General features: G+C 43.9%; 1 protein-coding gene across 1 annotated transcript in view; it reads left to right on the forward strand.

Moving 5' to 3' along the window:
• The first annotated feature begins 359 nt into the window (after window positions 1-359).
• CDT1 (chromatin licensing and DNA replication factor 1) overlaps window positions 360-21,023 on the forward strand; it is a 29,572-nt gene continuing 8,908 nt past the window's right edge. The window contains exons 1-5 of the mRNA XM_030202746.1: window positions 360-729; window positions 4,305-4,457; window positions 9,484-9,710; window positions 15,546-15,740; window positions 17,436-17,587. Of these exons, the coding sequence (XP_030058606.1) occupies window positions 424-729; window positions 4,305-4,457; window positions 9,484-9,710; window positions 15,546-15,740; window positions 17,436-17,587 (1,033 nt within the window). The 5' untranslated portion in view covers window positions 360-423. The remainder of the gene's footprint in view (window positions 730-4,304; window positions 4,458-9,483; window positions 9,711-15,545; window positions 15,741-17,435; window positions 17,588-21,023) is intronic.

A 21,023-nucleotide genomic window follows, 5' to 3' on the forward strand; every position in this document is an offset into this window, starting at 1 on the left:
CTTGAAAGCCATACGTTCCTTGTTTGGTAGCCAGTGTAGTTTACTTTTGTTGCTCCAGGCACAGGTCCGACGTCCGACAACCGAAATTCTCATGATGGCGCCCCTCTCTCTTTACCTCAGCAGCACACTTAAAGTCACGTCACGTGCGTGCACAGAAATTCGCGCCACGGTTAACCACCTATAAACCACCAGCCGCTTCCCGCTTCTTCTACTACGTATCTGATTCTGCGCAAAGCGCTACAGAGCGCGAGGAAAGAAGTGTTCTGATTGGCTGCATCGTGCGTGCCCCCACGCACGTGGCGCCCCCATTGGCTGCAGCGCGAGCGCGGCGCTTTATTTGCATTCTTTCTTTATTGTTGTAGAGGTCGCGTGTCCTTCCCGGGCGGTCGGTCGGTGTCTCGCGCTCCCCCCTTCTTTTCCAGCATGGCTCAGCTGCGCGTGACGGATTTCTTTGCTCGCAGCAAGCGCGCCCTTTCCCCCGGGTCGGAGCGGAAAGTGCAGGAACCGGGCCCGCCGGTGGTGCCACTCAAGCCCAGCGACCCGTGCACCCCGCACCGCTCAGCCCCCGGCCCCGGGAGACTGAGCGGCAGGAAGCGACCCCGGGCGCCCTCCGATCCGGACGCAGAGGCGGAGACGCCCCGCCAGAGGGCCAGAGTGCAGCCCCGGGAGGGAGGGGCGCCATCGGCCAGGAAGAAGCTGCTGCTGTTGCTGCAGCCGCCGCCCTCCCAGGTAGAGCGCGTGAGATAAAGGGACCCTGCAAAGCCCAGGACTCAGCACGAGCATAAACAAAAAGTGCAAAGAGAGAGGAGGCTTCGGGCCTGTCGTGGTTTGCTTTTCAACAAGAGTCCTGGTCCTTGGCCCTGATTCTGCTACGTGCCCCCCTGGTGCATCATGATGAGGCTATCAGAAATCCAGGACTGGATTGAAATCTCTCTCATGGCTTTGCATAAACTAAGATAACACAGCTGCCAAATTAACTCATTCCAGGAGGGAGTCTTTTGGCAGGGTTTGGTTTTAAACTTCTAAGTAGAGAGGTGTGGTAACCGTGTTAGTGCACTTTTAGAGGTAATCAACAGAAATCAACCAAAATAAAACATGGAAAAGAAAATAAGATACCTTTTTTTAGTGGACGTAACTTAATACATTTCTTGATTAGCTTTTGAAGGTTGCCCTGCTTCGTTTTCCGATCTGACTAAGAAGGGCAACCTTCGAAAGCTAATCTTTATTTATTTGTAGCATTTGTATCCCACATTTTCCCACCAATTTGCAGGCTCAGTGTGGCTTACATTTGCCGTAATGGCGGTTGCCATTTCCAGGTAACAGAATTACAAATGGTAATGCGTTAAGTTGCATACATACGTGGAACAGATCATGGTATAGATATATATCGTGGTCATATACGTGGTAAGGAAGAAGAACTTATGAAGGTTCCTGAGTAATAAATTGCGTTGTAGTATAATTTAGGTCAAGAAATGTATTAAGTTATGTCCAATAAAAAAAGGTATCTTATTTTTTTCCATGTTTGATTTCTATTGATTACCTCTAAACTTCCATCCCAAAGCAGTGTAGCACTTGTAGTCCATGATTTTATTTGTTAAAATCAGTGCTGCAGTTTCCGTAATGCACCACAATCGAATTGGCAGCACTGGGATAGATAAGATTGAATGTATTGGGTCTCTGTTTTAACAGAGCTGCTGCATTTGCAGCTACTGGAGGACGTGACTTTTACCTATCTTATGGTAGCCACTTTAAACTGGATTGCATTGGATCCAGTTCTGTTAAGATAAGTAAATGCTTTCCGACTTAAAAGCCACCATAGCTGCACCAGATCCTCTAGGTCACAACTCCTGTGACTTTTGTAATTGATAGTATGGGATTTGGCTCTCTCTTCCATACTTAGTTGACCCTTGGCTACCAGAGCTGTGCAGATGCTCTGGTCAACAACTCCAGTGGCTTTTCAACTTAAAAGTATAGGAGGATGGAGGGGAGAAGAGGAAGCTGCATCCGCTGGATCCTACACTTCCAATTGGAAAAGCCACTAGAGCTTTGACGCTGAGAATACAGCAGGGCTCCTGTGGTTGGAAGTATAGGATCTGACTTTTGCAAATGGGTAAAAGCAGTAGTTCTCAAATTTTTCCTGGGGGAGCACCAGCCACTCAGGTTTTCAGGATATCTGCAATAAATATTCATGAATTGAGGTTGAAGGGGGGGGCAGATGCAGGAATAATGTCAGGAAGGTTTTTTTTCACGGAGGGGGTGGTAGATGCCTGGAATGCCCTCTCGTGGGAGGTGGTGGAGATGAAAACAGTAATGGAATTCACAAATGTGTGGGATAAGCACAAAGGAAACCTGTTTAGAAGGAATGGATTCACGGAATCACAGAATGGATTAACGAAATCTTAACTGAGATTGGGTGGCAACACAGGTAACTGGGAATTAAGGCCAGTGAGCAGACGGTCTGTGCCCTGAAAATGGCAAGGTCAGATCAAGACAGACATACATACCACGAGTAATGAGTTTATCATGTTGGACAGACTGGATGGACCACACAGTTCTTTATCTGCGGTCATAGACTATGTTACTATGAGTTATATTTGCATTCAAATCTAACTTATGAATATTTATTGTGGATATCTTGAAAACCCAGCTGGCTGGGGTTCCCCCAAGATATTGTGTGGGAACTACTGAGTAAAAGCACGATCTTCCAGAAGCTGCAGCTATCTTTTAGGATAGAATGCAGTGGAGCCAGAGGGTTTGGCATTTTACTTATTTGTGAACACGATTGCCTGTCCAATCTGCCCATCCCATGCCAACTACTAAGCTTTACAAACGTTTTCTCTACTACAGAGGTTTTGAAATCAATGGGGATATCCTGAAAACCCTGACCGGCTGGGCGTGCCCGAGGACTGGGTTGAAAACCCCTGCTCTGCTATCTTGTGTGCCTACCCTGTGCTTTCTTGCATTCAGACACTGCTGGCATCTCCACCGAGAGGCCATTCCACACACCTGCCACCCTTTCTGTTAATGATTTCCTTAGGTTACTCTTAAGTCTGTCCCAGTTCACTTTCACTCTCCTTTCCACTGAGAAGCCTGTTGCCTGTGCATTTGTAGCCAGTGTACTTCATTCCCACTGGAATGGGGGAGGGGGAATATGCCTCCTTCCTTTGAGAGTAGTAGCAAGGACAGGTCTCTGGAAGGAATTCACATTTCAAAGACTTCAGTTTAGGAAGCAGATGGTGTCTCTGCCTTTTTCTTGATTTCAAAGTCTCACTCGTTAGGAGTGTGTTGCATTCTTTGAGCCCCACTCTGAGAGCTCAGCTCCAGTGCACTGATCGTAAAGCAGCATGTCTAAAAGAAGAAAACACAAATGTGCTTGTATCTCTTCCAGCTGGTGGAGACATCTTCTAAGTATTTTGCCTACCTATGCCCCAGCCCTTATTCTTACACCTACAACTACATGTGGGGGTCAGACATTTTGCATAGTTGTGGCCTCTGAATGGAGAACAGTTGTTACCCAGAGAATTTGCCTTTGCTCTGTCTTTTAAGAGGCTCTAAAGGAAAGTAACATACATAGTAGATGATGGCAGAAAAAGACCTGCATGGTCCATCCAGTCTGCCCAAGACAAACTCATATGTGTATACCTTACCTTGAATTTGTACCTGTCCTTTTCAGGGCACAGACCGTATAAGTCTGCCCAGCAGTATTTCCCGCCTCCCAACCACCAGTCCCGCCTCCAATCAGCGGCTCTGGTACAGACCGTATAAGTCTGCCCTCCCCTATCCTAGCCTCCCAACCACCAACCCCTCTTCCCCCCACCTGCTCTGCCAAAGTGAGTACTTTATGCTGCTTTCCTTAGTGTCCCTCCAGACCAGTCCAGATGCGTAGCTTTGCCTTTTCCTACCAGCAGATGGAGAAAGAACTACTAACTAGTAGCATCATCTTTTGTGTCCTGTGTAGACTCACTAGTCAGTAGTTCTCCAGCAGATGATAGGTGAGGCAATACTGTGCAGTGTATGACCGGTAAGTCCCCCTGACATGGCCTAGATTTGTTTAGGTAAATTTGCTTCAAACCTCCCTTTAACCTAAATAAAAAAAATGAATGACTAGATTCTATTGAAATGACATTTGACATAGGATGCCGTTTTGTCCTTGGACTAGGTTGGTGTGGGCCTTCCTTCTGCCCTTGGGATGGTAGACCTCCGAGTTGATTCACTCTTGGGGCATCTCTGAAAAAGGAAATTTTAAAACTTTGTGCTCTGTAGTCAATTTAACTTTTTTTTTTTTTTTTTTTTCCCCCTTTCAGTCTCCTAGTCCTTGTCCAAAAGCAAGTTTACAACTTCCATCTCCATCATCTTTGGATAAGAAGAGCAAGGATCTGGTTAATAGGCGTGCGTCTTTGTCTCCTGGTGTACAACAGGAAGAGGAGGTGAAGGCCCATCAGGCACCGAAAGGAAAGGTGAACCTATGATGTAATCAGTTGAAGTTAATAGACTCTAGTAATTTGGGTAGGAGAAGAAGTTGTGCCCTCAGATTTTGTATGCATATAAAGAAGTTTTCTATCTATTGTTCTGCTGCTGGGTCATGTGCTGTGGAGGTAGGGGTGTCAGCTGCCTCCAGACTTGCCTGGGCAGGGCTGATCCAGTCCTGTGCAGATCCCGTTGCATTTAGGGACTTGTAGCTTTGTACTTCCAATTCCCCAACTAGATTCTCTAAAAAAAACCAGATGCAAGTTCCTGTGTGCAGCGGGGTACATCAAAGACGGATCAGCCCTGTTAGGTGAACCTGGAGTCGGGTAGCTTAGTTGGTGGAACAGCAGACTGGGATCAGGAACGTTGTGGTTCAAATCTGCTTGTCCCACTGATGATCCTTGCCATTTGGGTAAATCGCTTTACTCCTTCTGGCAAGAGTGCTTTTAGATTATTGTGGTTGTTAGCAAAACAGTCAATAAAATAGATCAGCTTATGAGTTAGTAGTGGTCTGCTTCAGGCTTGGTTTTCTTTGCAGAAATGTAACGTTTGAAATGGTCCTGGTCATAGTTTGAGTGATGATAAACCCATGGTGTGCACCAAACATGCTAAGCATTTTCCCATAGACACATCCAATAGAATGACCTAGAAAATACTTCCCCAGATATACCCTTAGAAGATAGCTGCAGGTTTCCTCGGGGGGTGGGTGGGTGGATGGAGGGGGACAGAATTGTCTCCATATGGGTTAGTTTTGTGTATACTATGATGGTAATGAACCTTGCTACTAAGACACAGTAGTACTTGGCATATGATCTCAGTTTCTACTGCTATTGCCCAGTGAAGTGCTAGAGCTGCCCCAACTAGAATTCTGCAGATAATTTGCTGCTTCCTTTTCGTCCACCAGACCAGTCCAGAACACCTGGGCTATGTCCCTCAGCCAGTAAATGGAGACAGAGAAAAAAAACAGCTATGAACTTCAGCCTATTAGAAGGCACCCTGCATCTTTGAGCTCCTCGGTGTCTCCAGTGGATGGTGGCAGCATAACTGCAGCTCCTGGGCCCAGTTGGAGAGCTGACCACCTAGCTGAGCTTCTAGATCTGAAGGAATTTCAGAGAATTATTTTGTTACTCTGGGGAATATCTGTAGGTCCCATTAAAAAAAATAAAATAAAAATCTACTGTTGAGGAGCTGGTTAGCAGCTTTTCTTTTTCTACAGAAACTTCCTTGACGCCATCTGGTGAGTGGTTGTTTTCAGTCAGTTCTATAGCAGTTGGGGTTTTTTCCCATGGCCTGATGCAGTGCATGAGGTTGTTTTCTTCAGCTGAGAACTGTTTGGCTGTAATTCTGTTCCTCAGGCAAACTGAAGCCGTGTTCGTTTACTTTTATATCTGAACCAGACGAGCAATTAGCCTTCATTAATTTCCAGCACAGGTGCTTAACAGCCGACATGCTTTTACTTTCATTTTTTGAGTCTGTTCATTTTTACAGATGTAATAGAGTCACTGTCAGAAACAGCTAAATGCCTCTCCTGCGGCTGCTGCTACTGAAGCAGCTCTTGTCACTGGAGTGGAGGAGTAGCCTAATGGTTAGTATAGTAGGTTGAGGATCTGGGGAACTGAGTTCACTTCCCACTGCTGCTCCCCTTGTGACTCTGGGCAAGTCTCAAGTCTTCATTGACTCGGATACAAAAACTTAGATTGCGAGCCTACTAGGGACAGAGAAAGTACCTGTATATAATATATGTAAACCTGTACCACAGAAAGGTGGTATATCAGATCCATGACCCTTTAAGTCCTTAATGCTTCCTCTGAGTAGAGGTGGTATAGAACAAAACATGGGGACTTGCTAATACTTTCTTTCAGAATGTGGATCCATCTTTCTCTGCTGCTTCTCCTAGGACTGCTAAAGGCTCTTCTGCTTTCCAGCTTCAGTCTAACCAGGATCCATCTTGAGGGGAGGAAAATGGAATTACTTCACACACTCCAATTTTTGAGGCCTTTTCCTGACTTTGTGCTTCATAACACTGTTGGCTTTGCCAATCAGACTTCTCCTATGTCTTTCTGGAACTTGGCATCAATCGGTGGGGTCTTAGAATCCCCATCTTCCAAAAAGGCATTTTTTTTTTGGCGATTGAGGACTGAAGTAATTTCTCAGATTTCATCTGCAGAAATATTTTTAAGAAAGACTGCTCAGTTTACCAGCTAGAGAGTTGTCCTTGCAGACCCTCTGGAGAAAGGTGAAATCCTGGTTGGAGAAGGTTGTAGAGATGAGCTTTCTGGCATGATTCTCAAGCAGTGGAGTCTTCTCAAACTTCAGAAACTACGGGAGACCCATTTTGAAGGGTTTACGTAAACCTACCAAGATTTATGCATTGGAAAGGCTTTGAGTTGCCCAAATTTAGCAGAGTGGGATATTCCTGAAGCTGTTCTTTTGAGTTGCTCCAGTTATGATAAGTCTACGTAGAGGAGACAGAAACTTGAGGTTGCCAAAGATGGACACTTTGGGTACAACAGTTACTCAGAAGACAATTCCAGTTGAGGATGCAACTGTGCTACAAGATATTCAGGATCAGAAGTTTGAAGCTTTGCTTAAGCAAACCTTTGAGGTTTCAGCTTTAGCTCTTCTGACTTTGTAGAACTTTAAAAACTAGCCCATGCTCGAATTAACAATTGTTTTTTAATATCGATATATGAGGACCATATATCCAAGTCTAAAGATAAAGTATGTTCTAACTTCTGGACAGAGGCCAGCTCCTTATATAAGGACATTGGCATCTTAAACACGAAAAATCAAAAGAATACATAAAAAAGATGAGTTATTACGTCTCTTTGCCACGTCTTAACTCTCTCCTCAAAGCGCCTTCTCCTCCAACTCCCCCTTCACTTTCTCCCCAGGCTTTGGCTGATTACTTTCAGGCACCCCCCCACAGGCAATATTATTCAAGTAGTAACTTTACCATCCTTCTTTTATTGAGAAGATTAGGGTGATGAATTTCACCTTCTCCAGTGTTCAGCGATCTCTTGTATTTGTGGTTCAAAGAAGGGTGAAATAGCTGTAAAAGCTACTATTGCTGATTGGTTGAAAGAGGCAGTTATGGCGGCCTATATTCTCAAGGGTTGGGTTCCTCTGCAGGGTTTTTGCACTCGTTCAGATAGAGCTGTGGTGGTTTCTTGTGCGGAATCGTGCACGGTTTCCCCAGCTGATAGTTGCAAGATCGTTTTCTGTGTTCTTTTTCTAGACATCATGGGTTGGATGTTCAATGCTAAAGAGGATGCTGCTTTCTGGAATCGGGGTCCTTTCAGTGGGGATTTCCTCCTCCCACCCACTTTGAGGATTACTTGGCCTACATCCCAGGTGTTCTGGACTGGTTTGGGGAACAAAAAGAAGAAAAACTTGGTCTTATCTGCTTATTTTCTGTGAGTCCAACCAGACCAGTCCAGAACTTATGACTCCACCTTTTAGATATTTTCTTCCACTAGTTTGACATTTTAGGAGTTTTTAGTCAAGTTTTTTTCCATCTCATGAGTTGTTTTCCTTAAGTTGAAGCTGTTTCTTCCTTCCTTTTATTCTAGTTGTGCAGTTTTTGGTTATTCATTGCTGCTTTACATATATGCTGAGAGGCTTACAGCTGCACAGAGCTTATGGCTTCCCCCCCCCCCCCCCCCCCCCTCTATCTGCTGGCTGAGGGGAGTAACTCGGGTGTTGTGGTTTGGGCTGGTTGGACTTAAGGAAAGAAAATGAACAGGTAAGACCACATTTTTTTTTTTCTTTTATGAAAGCTTCTCGACTGCATTCGAGGCCAATGGCCCATGCTGCATAAAATGTCCTGGTACTATGAGTAACATCTCAGGTGATCTATAGGAGTGGCCTAGTGGTTAGGGTGGTGGACTTTGGTCCTGGGGAACTGAGGAACTGAGTTGGATTCCCACTTCAGGCACAGGCAGCTCCTTGTGACTCTGGGCAAGAGTCACTTAACCCTCCATTGCCCCATGTAAGCTGCATTGAGCCTGCCATGAGTGGGAAAGCGCGGGGCACAAATGTAACAAAAATAAAATAGATACTATTGGAGATTCTACATGGAATGTTGCTATTCCACTAGCAACATTCCATGTACAAGGCTGCGCAGGCTTCTGTTTCTGTGAGTCTGACGTCCTGCACGTACGTGCAGGACGTCAGACTCACAGAAGCAGAAGCCTGCACGGCCACATTGGTGATCTGCAAGGGCCGACTTCTAGTGGAATAGCAACATTCCATGTAGAATCTCAAATAGTAGCAACAGTGGAGGAGTGGCCTAGTGGTTAGGGTGGTGGACTGTGGTCCTGGGTTCGATTCCCACTTCAGGCACAGGCAGCTCCTTGTGACTCTGGGCAAGTCACTTAACCCTCTATTGCCCCATGTAAGCCGCATTGAGCCTGCCACGATTGGGAAAGCGCAGAGTACAAATGTAACAAAAATAAAATTGATACTATTGGAGATTCTACATGGAATGTTGCTACTATTGGAGATTCTACATGGAATGTTGCTATTCCACTAGCAACATTCCATGTAGAAGGCTGCGCAGGCTTCTGTTTCTGTGAGTCTGACGTCCTGCACGTACGTGCAGGACGTCAGACTCGCAGAAGCAGAAGCCTGCGCGGCCACATTGGTGATCTGCAAGGGCCGACTTCTAGTTGAATAGCAACATTCCATGTAGAATCTCAAATAGTAGCAACAGTGGAGGAGTGGCCTAGTGGTTAGGGTGGTGGACTTTGGTCCTGAGGAACTGAGTTCGATTCCCACTTCAGGCACAGGCAGCTCCTTGTGACTCTGGGCAAGTCACTTAACCCACCATTGCCCCATGTAAGCTGCATTGAGCCTGCATTGAGTGGGAAAGCGCGGGGTACAAATGTAAGAAAAATAAAATATTGCCAGCAGAACTGTGTACCAGGACATGCTGTTTTGTGGGAGCTAGTGGGATACAAGAACCATATTACATTACATTACAAAGTTGCTGTAACTTGTTGTATCCCCTCAAAGGAGAGCCTTGCAGAACTGAAGTTTCGTCTGCAAAAAATCCAGCTGTTGTCTCAGAAAGCCAAACAGCCAGCAGCAGCAGCGAGTAACACTGCTGCAGGGCTTAAGAGTTGCCTAAAGCGAGCACAGGAGCTTGAAATAAAAATCAGGGAGAAGAAAGCGAAGGAGCAGGAAGTACAAGAGAAACAGAGGTCTGATGCTACAAATGGGCTGCAGAGAGCGGAGGAGAGGTGAGACTTTGCACTTTGGAACTTTTACATTTTAAGAAAACATGGATAAGGAATGTTGAGGTTGCTGGTGTAGCGTTATACACGTGTTCTACCTCACTGGTAGAGACCAGTCACGAAGAATGGCAAGTCAAATGCAAAGCATTGATAATATCGGAAGGCAAAAGAGCTTTTGAAAAGAAGATTGCCTCAGAGGCAAAAACATAATACTTTAAGTACATTTGAAGTAAGGAGTTGGTTACGATCAGTTGGACCACTAGATGATCAAGGGACTAAGGGGGTACTCGGGGAGGACAAGGCCATAATTGAGAGACCAAATGTTCACTGAGGAAAATGGTGGTTGGAGGGAGAGATAACCATGATGAAAGTTAGTAGAGGCGATGTCTAACTGTAGTACTGGATGCAAACAAAAGTAAAGCAGTGAGAAAGCCAGTTAGCTCAGCCAAACTGTATTTTTATTGAAAGAGGATAAAAAGGGTGTTTAAAAATATGTGTGTGTCCAGACTTCCTTTAATATTGCCCATTCAGCTCATCGTGTTTGGGTGTGAAACCGCCTGCATCAGGGGCAGTTTAATCTTTAAGTCACACCATATATACATCTAACAGACCAAATACAAGAAGAAAAATATGAATAAGGCCAAAAAAAAAATCAAAATAAATCATAAAACCAGAATGAGGGTGGTCTGTGATGCCATCAAACTAGGCAGATGGCCAGCAGCTCTTCTCCACTCTACCCACATCCATAATCGCTATATAGCCCAGCATTACACCCTCTTCGATGGTCTGGATTGCCGGCACCACATAGTGGAACCTGCTCAGCATTGCCGCTCTGAAGAGCTCTCCGTGTCATTTTTGCATGGTATGCCCACAAAAACAAAAAAGTATCCCCCCAGCAACAAACTACAGAAGTGTACAAAGAAAGAAGTAGGAGGTAGCCCAGATGTTAATCCAAACAGCATATTTATTTATTCAGACATAAAGTCCAAAGACTCAACGTAGTCCTGCGTTTCTGCGCTAACTGTGCCTGCCTCAGGAGTTAATACAAAGTAGCTCTGTATGAACAACATAAATGTACATATTGTATTATCAAAACATAAAACAGATAATTATACATCCATACTGTAATATATGAACAATTGAATAAAAAATAGTGTAGCGAAAAACATACAAGTAAAAAATAATAAACATATAAAAGTCGCACATGCATACACTTAAAATATGTGCATGATGTATTCAATATTAAACACACACACACATATATATATATATATAACATAAAAAGAGGTAATGATAAAACGGTGGATTGTATGTTTCGATATAATCCTGCATTGTTCTATGATCTTTTCTGTTTAATATTTTAAGTGTATGCACGTATGTGCGACTTTTATATGCTTTTATTATTTTTACTGTTTAACATACATTCTCTTCATGCAGTCAGAAATACCATCAAAGATTTTCTGGAAATGAATAATAGAGGTAGAAACAGGAAAAGTCAGAAGAAAAATAAATTGGATGCCATCTGGATATATACGATGATAGTACAAACTTGTATCATGCATTTATGACATAGCTATCCCCCCAGCCCCTTAATAATTTAAAAGAAAAAGTCTTGATTCATAGCTGGGTTTAATCTGACATGTATGTTCAATAAAAATGACCCATACTTCTTCTTGTAGCAGATGTCTGTCGATCACCACCTCTGTGTTGCCCCATCACATAAATAACATTGGTTGATGTACAATCTGAGAAGTAATGCAATCTGACATTTGTATTACTACCAGGGGATATGAAAACATTAGTTAACATCATATGCTTTCAGAAAATACAAGTACCACATTTAAAATGACCAGGTTTCTTTCTGTGTTTTTGATATAGGAAGGGCAAATAGTATGAATTTCTCTTTAGGCTTCATTCCCCCCAGTTTGTGCTATAATCAATGATTTTGTTTTTAAAGACCAATCTAAACTCTGAAGTAGTTACCAATGTTTCCTTAATATGCAAGAGATCTACCTGTGCTGGAAACAATAACCTAAGGGGAGGAACTGAAATACATCACTATGAACCTGGAAGACATAATAAGCCAAACTTAACAGTTTAAAGAGCAATAAATCACCTTGACTGGATGATAACACCCCTAGGCTACTGAAAATTCAAAAAGAAATCTACTATTCATGACTTGAAACATGTTATGATACCTGAAGGTTGGAAGGTGGCCAATGTAACGTTAATTTTTTTTATAGGATTCAAGGGGTGATCAGTGAAATTACAGACTAGTAAACCCGACGTCCGTGCCAGGCATGGCTGCAAAATTCCCCAGGGCCTGGCCTCCAAGGGGGGGGGGGGGGGGGGGGCAGCTCCTAGCATGGCTTTTTCTGCTCCTGTGTGCCGCAGAGCAGAGACGTTAACTCTGCTCAGTCTGCTACAGATCCTAACGTACTTCCTGTTTGGATGCAGCAGGAAGAAGGACCTGTGCAGCAGAGTGGAGTTAGCAGGAGAGAAGAGGAGTGTGGTAGCCGTGTTAGTCCACTCTTAAAGGTTATCAATAGAAATCAAACAAAATAAAACACGGAAAAGAAAATAAGATGATACCTTTTTTATTGGACATAACTTAATACATTTCTTGATTAGCTTTCGAAGGTTGCCCTTCTTCCTCAGATCGGGTTCTACATGGAATGTTGCTACTCTTTGAGATTCTGCTGTGGAATCTTGTCACTCTTTAGCATTCCGGAATCTTGCAATTCTTTGGGGTTCTACATGTAGAGAGGTGTGGTAGCCGTGTTAGTCCACTCTTAAAGGTTATCAATAGAAATCAAACAAAATAAAACATGGAAAAGAAAATAAGATGATACCTTTTTTATTGGACATAACTTAATACATTTCTTGATTAGCTTTCGAAGGTTGCCCTTCTTCCTCAGATCGGGTTCTACATGGAATGTTGCTACTCTTTGAGATTCTGCTGTGGAATCTTGTCACTCTTTAGCATTCCGGAATCTTGCAATTCTTTGGGGTTCTACATGTAGAGAGGTGTGGTAGCCGTGTTAGTCCACTCTTAAAGGTTATCAATAGAAATCAAACAAAATAAAACATGGAAAAGAAAATAAGATGATACCTTTTTTATTGGACATAACTTAATACATTTCTTGATTAGCTTTCGAAGGTTGCCCTTCTTCCTCAGATCGGGTTCTACATGGATTGTTGCTACTCTTTGAGATTCTGCTGTGGAATCTTGTCACTCTTTAGCATTCCGGAATCTTGCTGTTCTTTGGGGTTCTACATGTAGAGAGGTGTGGTAGCCGTGTTAGTCCACTCTTAAAGGTTATCAATAGAAATCAAACAAAATAAAACACGGAAAAGAAAATAAGATGATACCTTTTTTATTGGACATAACTTAATACATTTCTTGATTAGCTTTCGAAGGTTGCCCTTCTTCCTCAGATCGGGTTCTACATGGAATGTTGCTACTCTTTGAGATTCTGCTGTGGAATCTTGTCACTCTTTAGCATTCCGGAATCTTGCAATTCTTTGGGGTTCTACATGTAGAGAGGTGTGGTAGCCGTGTTAGTCCACTCTTAAAGGTTATCAATAGAAATCAAACAAAATAAAACATGGAAAAGAAAATAAGATGATACCTTTTTTATTGGACATAACTTAATACATTTCTTGATTAGCTTTCCAAGGTTGCCCTTCTTCGTCAGATCGGGTTCTACATGGAACGTTGCTACTGTTTGAGATTCTGCTGTGGAATCTTGTCACTCTAGCATTCCGGAATCTTGCTATTCTTTGGGGTTCTACATGTAGAGAGGTGTGGTAGCCGTGTTAGTCCACTCTTAAAGGTTATCAATAGAAATCAAACAAAATAAAACATGGAAAAGAAAATAAGATGATACCTTTTTTATTGGACATAACTTAATACATTTCTTGATTAGCTTTCGAAGGTTGCCCTTCTTCCTCAGATCGGGTTCTACATGGAACGTTGCTACTCTTTGAGATTCTGCTGTTGAATCTTGTCACTCTTTAGCATTCCGGAATCTTGCTGTTCTTTGGGGTTCTACATGGAACGTTGCTACTCTTTGAGATTCTGCGTGGAATCTTGTCACTCTTTAGCATTCCGGAATCTTGCTATTCTTTGGGGTTCTACATGTAGAGAGGTGTGGTAGCCGTGTTAGTCCACTCTTAAAGGTTATCAATAGAAATCAAACAAAATAAAACATGGAAAAGAAAATAAGATGATACCTTTTTTATTGGACATAACTTAATACATTTCTTGATTAGCTTTCGAAGGTTGCCCTTCTTCCTCAGATCGGAAATAAGCAAATGTGCTAACTGACAGTGTATATAAGTGAAAACATTCAAGCATTACTATGACAGTCTGACAGGGTGGGAGGATGGGGGTGGGTAGGAGGTATGCATGGGGACATCAAAGCATATCATTGATATTCTAACAGGATGGGTGTGGATAGGTGAGGGGAGGGTGATCAACAGAGACATACAGCTTTATGGTTTATAATGGGCTAGGAACCCCAGATCCTTAAGTTCTTTCTGTTGGGTGTTAAAATATTCAATCATTCTGACTTCAAAAGTCTTACATTCTTGTATGGTTTTAAAGTTACCTTTCAGGATTCTCACTGTGAAGTCACTGGTACAGTGTCCTGGTCCTGTAAAATGCTGACCAACAGGGGTGGGAGCCCTACTGGCACCAGTATTGTTCATGTGATGTCTATGTAAATTGAATCTTGTCTTAAGCATCTGGCCTGTTTCTCCAATATAGCATCCTTCGTTACATTTTTTACACTGAATGATATATACCAATATCAATGATATGCTATGATGTCCCCATGCATACATCCTACCCACCCCCATCCTCCCACCCTGTCAGACTGTCATAGTAATGCTTGAATGTTTTCACTTATATACACTGTCAGTTAGCACATTTGCTTATTTCCGATCTGAGGAAGAAGGGCAACCTTGGAAAGCTAATGAAGAAATGTATTAAGTTATGTCCAATAAAAAAGGTATCATCTTATTTTCTTTTCCATGTTTTATTTTGTTTGATTTCTATTGATAACCAGGAGAGAAGACAAACAAGTAAGCAGGCCCGGGGGAGGGGGGGGGGTAGGCCTGGCTTTGTCTCTCGGCAGCCCTGGTACCAGGCAAATTGTAGAAACTTATTTCGAACATAGACAGACATTGTTTAAAGGGAGTTGGACATGGATTCATCCAAGGAAACTCTTGCCTCACCAATTCGTTACTTTTATTTTTAAAGATGTGAATAACATGTGGCTAAAGGTGAGCTGTTGATTTTTAATGCGTCTAGATTTTCAGAAAGCTTTTAACAAAGCCGCTTATAAGACTCCTGAGAAAATAATAATTAAAAAAAAAAAAGCCATGGGGTAAAGGACCGTGTTCTGTCTTGGATTGGGAACGGGTTAAAAGGCCAGTTCTCCCAGTGGAGGAAGGTGAGTAGTGGAGTGCTGCAAGGATCTGTACTGGGACCTCCTACCCTTCCACTGTCTCCACAGTTCCACTTCGTCTATAGATCTTGTAAGAATCGATGGAAGATAACAAGGCCCTACATAACCTACCAGCAGTTAAGACATGTTGGAACAGTTGTATGGCAGAAGTAGAAATAAGGTGAAGTAACAGGCGGGCATAGGTGCGGATTTACACGCGCTAACCAATGTGGAGGAGAAGCAGGGATGAGAAATCTAGATTTTGATGAATCGATAGTTATTGGTCATCATTTATTGGCCTGAAAAGAAGTGTTCTAAATGTTGGTATTCAGAGACGTTAGGTGGTACTGGTATAACTTAAGTCTCTTGTTTATGTTTGTGCTGTTAGGGAGAAGGCACCTGCGTACCAGCGCTACCACACCCTTGCCCAGGACACTGTCCCAGGACTGACTCTGCCATACAAGTACAAAGTGCTGGCAGAGATGTTTCGCAGTATGGATACCATAGTGGGGATGCTCTTCAATCGTTCGGAAACTGTGACCTTTGCCAAAGTCAAGCAGGGAATCCAAGACCTCATGCGGAAGTGAGTATGCGGTATCCACTGGGAGACTGATTTCATTTCTAGCCCACTGTAGGCACTCCTTTCAGTACCCTTCTCCACCACCGCCAACTCCAGGCTCTGCCCTTTCTGCCTCGCCTCACCCCATGCTTGGAATAAACTCCCTGAGCCCATACGCCAGGCCCCCTCCCTGCCCATCTTCAAATCCTTGCTCAAAGCCCACCTCTTCAATGTCGCCTTCAGCACCTAACCACTTTGCCTCTATTCAGGAAACCTAGACTGCCCCAACTTGACATTTCGACCTTTAGATTGTAAGCTCCATTGAGCAGGGACTGTCCTTTTTTTTGTTAATTTGTACAGCGCTGCGTAACCCTAGTAGCGCTCTAGAAATGTTTAGTAGTAGGCAGGTAATAAAAACATTAATAAAAGCGTAACATGTATACTGCTCTACGCCTTCATGAAAAAAAACTACTGCCCTTGTCCTTCACAAAATTGTGGAAAAAAGTTTTCAGTTGCTTTCTAAAACAAATCAGGAATCAGCAATTGAGAAAAACACATTTTCAGTAACAGCGTAATGCAAATTAGAGAGGGCAAAACTCGCTGTCTCTTACCGTCCGACCTGAGGGCATAGGATGGAGTGTGGGGGAGCTCCGGCTACTTTCGGTCAGTCCCTTGGTCATACCTCCACCCCATCAGGGTACATCAGCTGCCTGATTTGTGGTATGATGTGCAGCTTGTGTGGTGTGGTGTGGCCTGGCCTTGCTAGACTCCAACCTGTTCTGTGGGCATCACCTTTTTATCTTATGTTTTTTTTTAATATACATAAAGTACATAAAAGGTTTCTCACCTGTTGGGCTCCTTGATTGCAAGAAACTCTTCTATAACTAGCTGTGTCTCAGTAGATCTCTTCCCAACCCCTTGTATTTGTGTTATAGTACTGTACAAATGCTGGTAGAGCTTGGTTTGGGGTCCATTTTCACTGTGTAAAGTGTATGTTTAAGGGCCCGTCCTTTCTTTTCTTTTTCATATTTGTTTAGCCAATAGTAAGTACAAGGTTTTTGGTACAAAGTGGAAAATTGGAGCTTAACACGAGCCATGCTTTAAGTGAATTCTCTTTCAAAGTTTGTATTCTGTTCTAGTTGAATGTAACGCACTGATTTGCAGTTTGCAAGGAGCATAACCTTTAAATGCATCCACTCTGCAGCCCCCACCCCATTACCTCTCCACTCTCATCTCTCCCTACATTCCTCCCCGTGAACTCCGCTCACTGGACAAATCTCTCTTGTCGTCCCCCTTCTTCTCCACTGCTAACTCCAGGCTTCGTTCCTTTTCTCTCGCGGCACCTTCTGCCCGGAATAGACTTCCTGGTCCTATACGTCTAGCTCCATCTCTACCTGTTTTCAAATCTATGCTGAAAACCCACCTTTTCACTGCTGCTTTTAGCTCCTAGCCACTACTCAGTTGCCCTCCCTTTGTCCCTTCCTTCCTTCTCACCCTGTACTTCCCTCATCCGTAACTGTCTTATCTGTCTGTATTATTTAGATTGTAAGCTCTTTTGAGCAGGGACTGTCTCTTTGTGTCAGGTGTTCAGCGCTGCGTGCGTCTGGTAGCGCTATACAAATGCTAATAATAATAATAAAAAAATAATACGTCTTCCTTGCTCAGTCAGTGGAGTAGCTTCAGAGCCTTGTGCAATACTGTTTTCCTCTCATGTTTCAGGCCATTCGAGGAGCGAAACGTGGGACAGATTAAAGCTGTGTACCCTACTGCATACAAATTCCGGCAGGAAAACAACATCCCGACGTTCAGGGACGACATGAAAAAATCAGACTATCAGCTCACCATAGAGCCCCTTGTGGAACAAGTTGTGTGTAAGTGTCTGGGCCTGAGTAACTTTCCATTTTATTTCAGGGAAGATAGTTCTTCACAAAAAAGCAGAATAGGGAGGAAGCTGGTTAGTGTGACTTTGGGTGGGTAAATCGGTGGATACCCTGCTAAAGGGAAAGCAAAGTTAAAAAGGTAAAGAGGCTCTCGGAACCAGGAAGTGCAGGATGCAAGCAGATCTGATCAATTTCTTTGGGCCACCAGAGAATTAGATCAGGGGTGAGTGCTGGGTATAGTTTTGGATTTCATTAAAGATCTTGACGCTATCCCGCCTGGGATGTCCTTTGAGTTAGAAACTAGTGTTTGAGTGATAAATGAGAGAGAGAGAGTGGCGAACAGAGTTATCACTAAGACAAGCCATTGCAGTCTGTCTGTTCTGCAGATTTTTATCTATCCACAGTGCAACCGCACCATCGGTACTGCATGCGATTCTGTTACTACATCTCAAAAGTGACATAGTGGAAATTGCCACAACATTGCATGTTTGTTTACATTCCCTGGTTATTTCTTCTTTTTTTTTTTTTTTTTTAAATTTGTTTATTTATTTTATTGCATTTGTATCCCACATTTTCCCACCTTTTTGCGGGCTCAGTGTGACTTACAATATATGAATAATGGAAATACAATATGTTACAACTTGATTATGGATTACATTGTGCAGAGTTATGCGAGACAATCAAAGTCTTTATTTACTTTGATAACATGACAAAAGCTTCAATAGGCAATACATGAAAACTTGAGTGATACAAACTTATACCGTCTTTTTAAACCTTTCTTGCCCACATTATCAACATCCATATGTGGACCTGAAAGAACTTCAAACTTGTTTATTAATTCTCCACCTCCCCCCCCCCCCCCCCCCCCTTCAGTGGATGGGTCCCTAGCACAACCTTCCTTGCATCGGTCTTGCAACTCTCACTGCACGCTCTGTACATTAAGAATGAAAATTCCCTGGTTATTTCTAAGATGGTTTATGGAAATGTTGTATACTTGGGAATGGCTCATTACTTACGGAAGAAGTTGAACTCTGCAGAATGCGTGAATTCGGTTATTGGGTGGTATGGACCGTTATATTTTCAGTTCTACTGGTTATCTGTGAAATATTGATCACTTTATATGACTGATTATGGTGCATAAAGCGTTGCATCAGGGGATTCCTTTCTATATGGGGTCTCTGATTTGCCTCTATATACCACCCAGAGTCATACGATCTCATGATGCTTCATTATCGTCCCAGAGGCTTTCCAAGTAAGGTTGACAGTAACCACACAGGAAGTGCCTTTTGTTTACGTGCCCTGGTTTTGTGGAATCTGCTTATAAGAACATAAGAGTAGCCATACTGGGTCAGACCAATGGCCCATCTAGCCCAGTATCCTGTTTTCCAAACAGTGACCAAGCCAGATCACAAGTACCTGGCAGAAACCCAAATCATGGTAACACTTCATACTACAAATCCCAGGGCAAGCAGTTGCTTCCCATGTCTGTCTCAATAGCAGACTATGGACTTTTCCTCCAGGAATTTGTCCTAAACCTTTCTTAAACCCAGATATACTAACTGCTGTTACCACATCCTCCGGTAAAGAGTTCAAAAGTATTTCCATGTAACGTCCTCGAGTGTCCCCTAGTCTTTGTACTGTTGGAACGAGTAAAAAATCAATTTACTTCTACTCGTTCTACACCACTCAAGATGTTGTCGACCTCAATCATATCTCCCCTCATCTGTCTCTTTTCCACGCTGAAGAGCCCTAACCTCTTTAGCCTTTCCTCATACAAGAAGGAGTTCCATCCCGTTTATCGTTTTGGTCGCTCTTCTTTGAACCTGTCACGTCTGTGGCCGTGACCACCCTCAGCCTTACCTTCTTTCTGGGGGTCAGCAGCTCTGCTGGCTTCTGTCTGTGTTTGTGTTAGTCTTGTCTCTGTCCTGGTGTGCTGGTTGCTTCCAGCATGAACCTGATTGCTTCACTAGACCTCACCTGTGTGGGCTATGCCTCTCTAGGGAGCCAGCATCTAAGGTGGCTGCCACCGGCTCTGTGCCAGCTTCCAAGATGGCTCCTGCTTGTCTTTCCTGTGGGCTCACTTCCTATGTATGTCAAGCCTCTCTTTGGGGTCAGTGTACTTCCTGCTTCTGTCCTACTGCTGCTGACTCATCAGTGAGAGCCTTCATAAGGAAGTGCTGTGCTTGCAGTCAGGGCCTTTGCATAAGTGTTATGCTCTTAGGCCAGGTCAGGTTAGTAAGTGTCTGCTGCAGTACTGCTTAGCCTATCTCTGGGTTCCAGCCCAGTTTCTTTCTGTGTTTGTGTCTCTGTTGTCCTTCCGTGGGGGGTCTTCCCTGCCACTGTCTGTCTGTGGACTGCTGGTCCTTTCTGGCTTACCCTGTGTTTGGGGTGAAGCCTCTGTTCCTGGCTTACCCTGTGTTGGGGTGAAGCCTTTGTCCGGGTTTGTTCTCTGTCTGTATGCAAAGCCTCAGCCTTTGTGGGTTCCCCAGTCAGTGTGTGGAACGGCTGCGGTTTCAGACCCTTGGCCTGTTCCTGGTTTGCTCTCTCTACCCTGAACCCTGCCTTGCCTAGCCTGTGTGCCTACCCTGCTTGTATATCCTGAGGGTATATCCTGTATCTGTCTGGCTAGTTGTTTTCCTGGGTGATTATTCCTGTATCCTGTCTCCACCTAGCTAGAGGTTTTACCCTGTGGGTATTCTCGGATCCCCGTTCTGCCTAGTGTGTTGCTGCCCTAGTCCTTGCTCCTGCTAGCTTCTGTACACCTTGTGTTCCTTGGTCTGTCTTCTGGGTCTTGCTAGTGGCTGTGCAGCAGCACACTGTCTGAGTCTAGTTCCGTGCCCTGTCGCCCTCGTGTATCCCAGACCCAGGGTGGGTCCTCTGGATCTTCAGTTCTTGCCCTATCCTGCAAGTCCTGCTGGCCGCCTGCACTTCGGAGCTCAACTCCGGAGGAACGGTGGCTAGGTGCAGGTGAAGCTGTTCCTGTCTCATCTGTTCTAGTTGCCTGCCTTGTACTACTCCAGTCCAGAGTTCCAGTACTGCTCCTCTGTGTTTCCAGTCCTGAGGTGGTCTTGCCTGCTGCTGCCGCTCCTCGGCAGTGGCCCAAGGGCTCACGAACTCCAGTCCTGCCTCGAGGACCTGACAGAATGCCAAGGCCCTCGAGAACGCAATAGAACCTTTTCTAATTCTGCTGTATCTTTTTTGAGATACGGCGACCAGAACTGAACGCAATACTCAAGGTGCGGACGCCTATGGAGGTACACAGGGAGGTGTCTTTGGATCAGTTTAAGGTCAAATTAAAAAGTCTTTATTTTCAGAAAGCATTTGGACTGGTTGGTTAACCTGGGAAGACTGTAAGATAGTAAATTTTTGGTTTGGATGTTTTGTGTGAAGGTTACTCGTCTGGCTGGGATTATTTGATTCTTTCCTG

This window comes from Microcaecilia unicolor, chromosome 5, assembly GCF_901765095.1.
Source record: "Microcaecilia unicolor chromosome 5, aMicUni1.1, whole genome shotgun sequence".
NCBI lineage: Eukaryota > Metazoa > Chordata > Amphibia > Gymnophiona > Siphonopidae > Microcaecilia > Microcaecilia unicolor.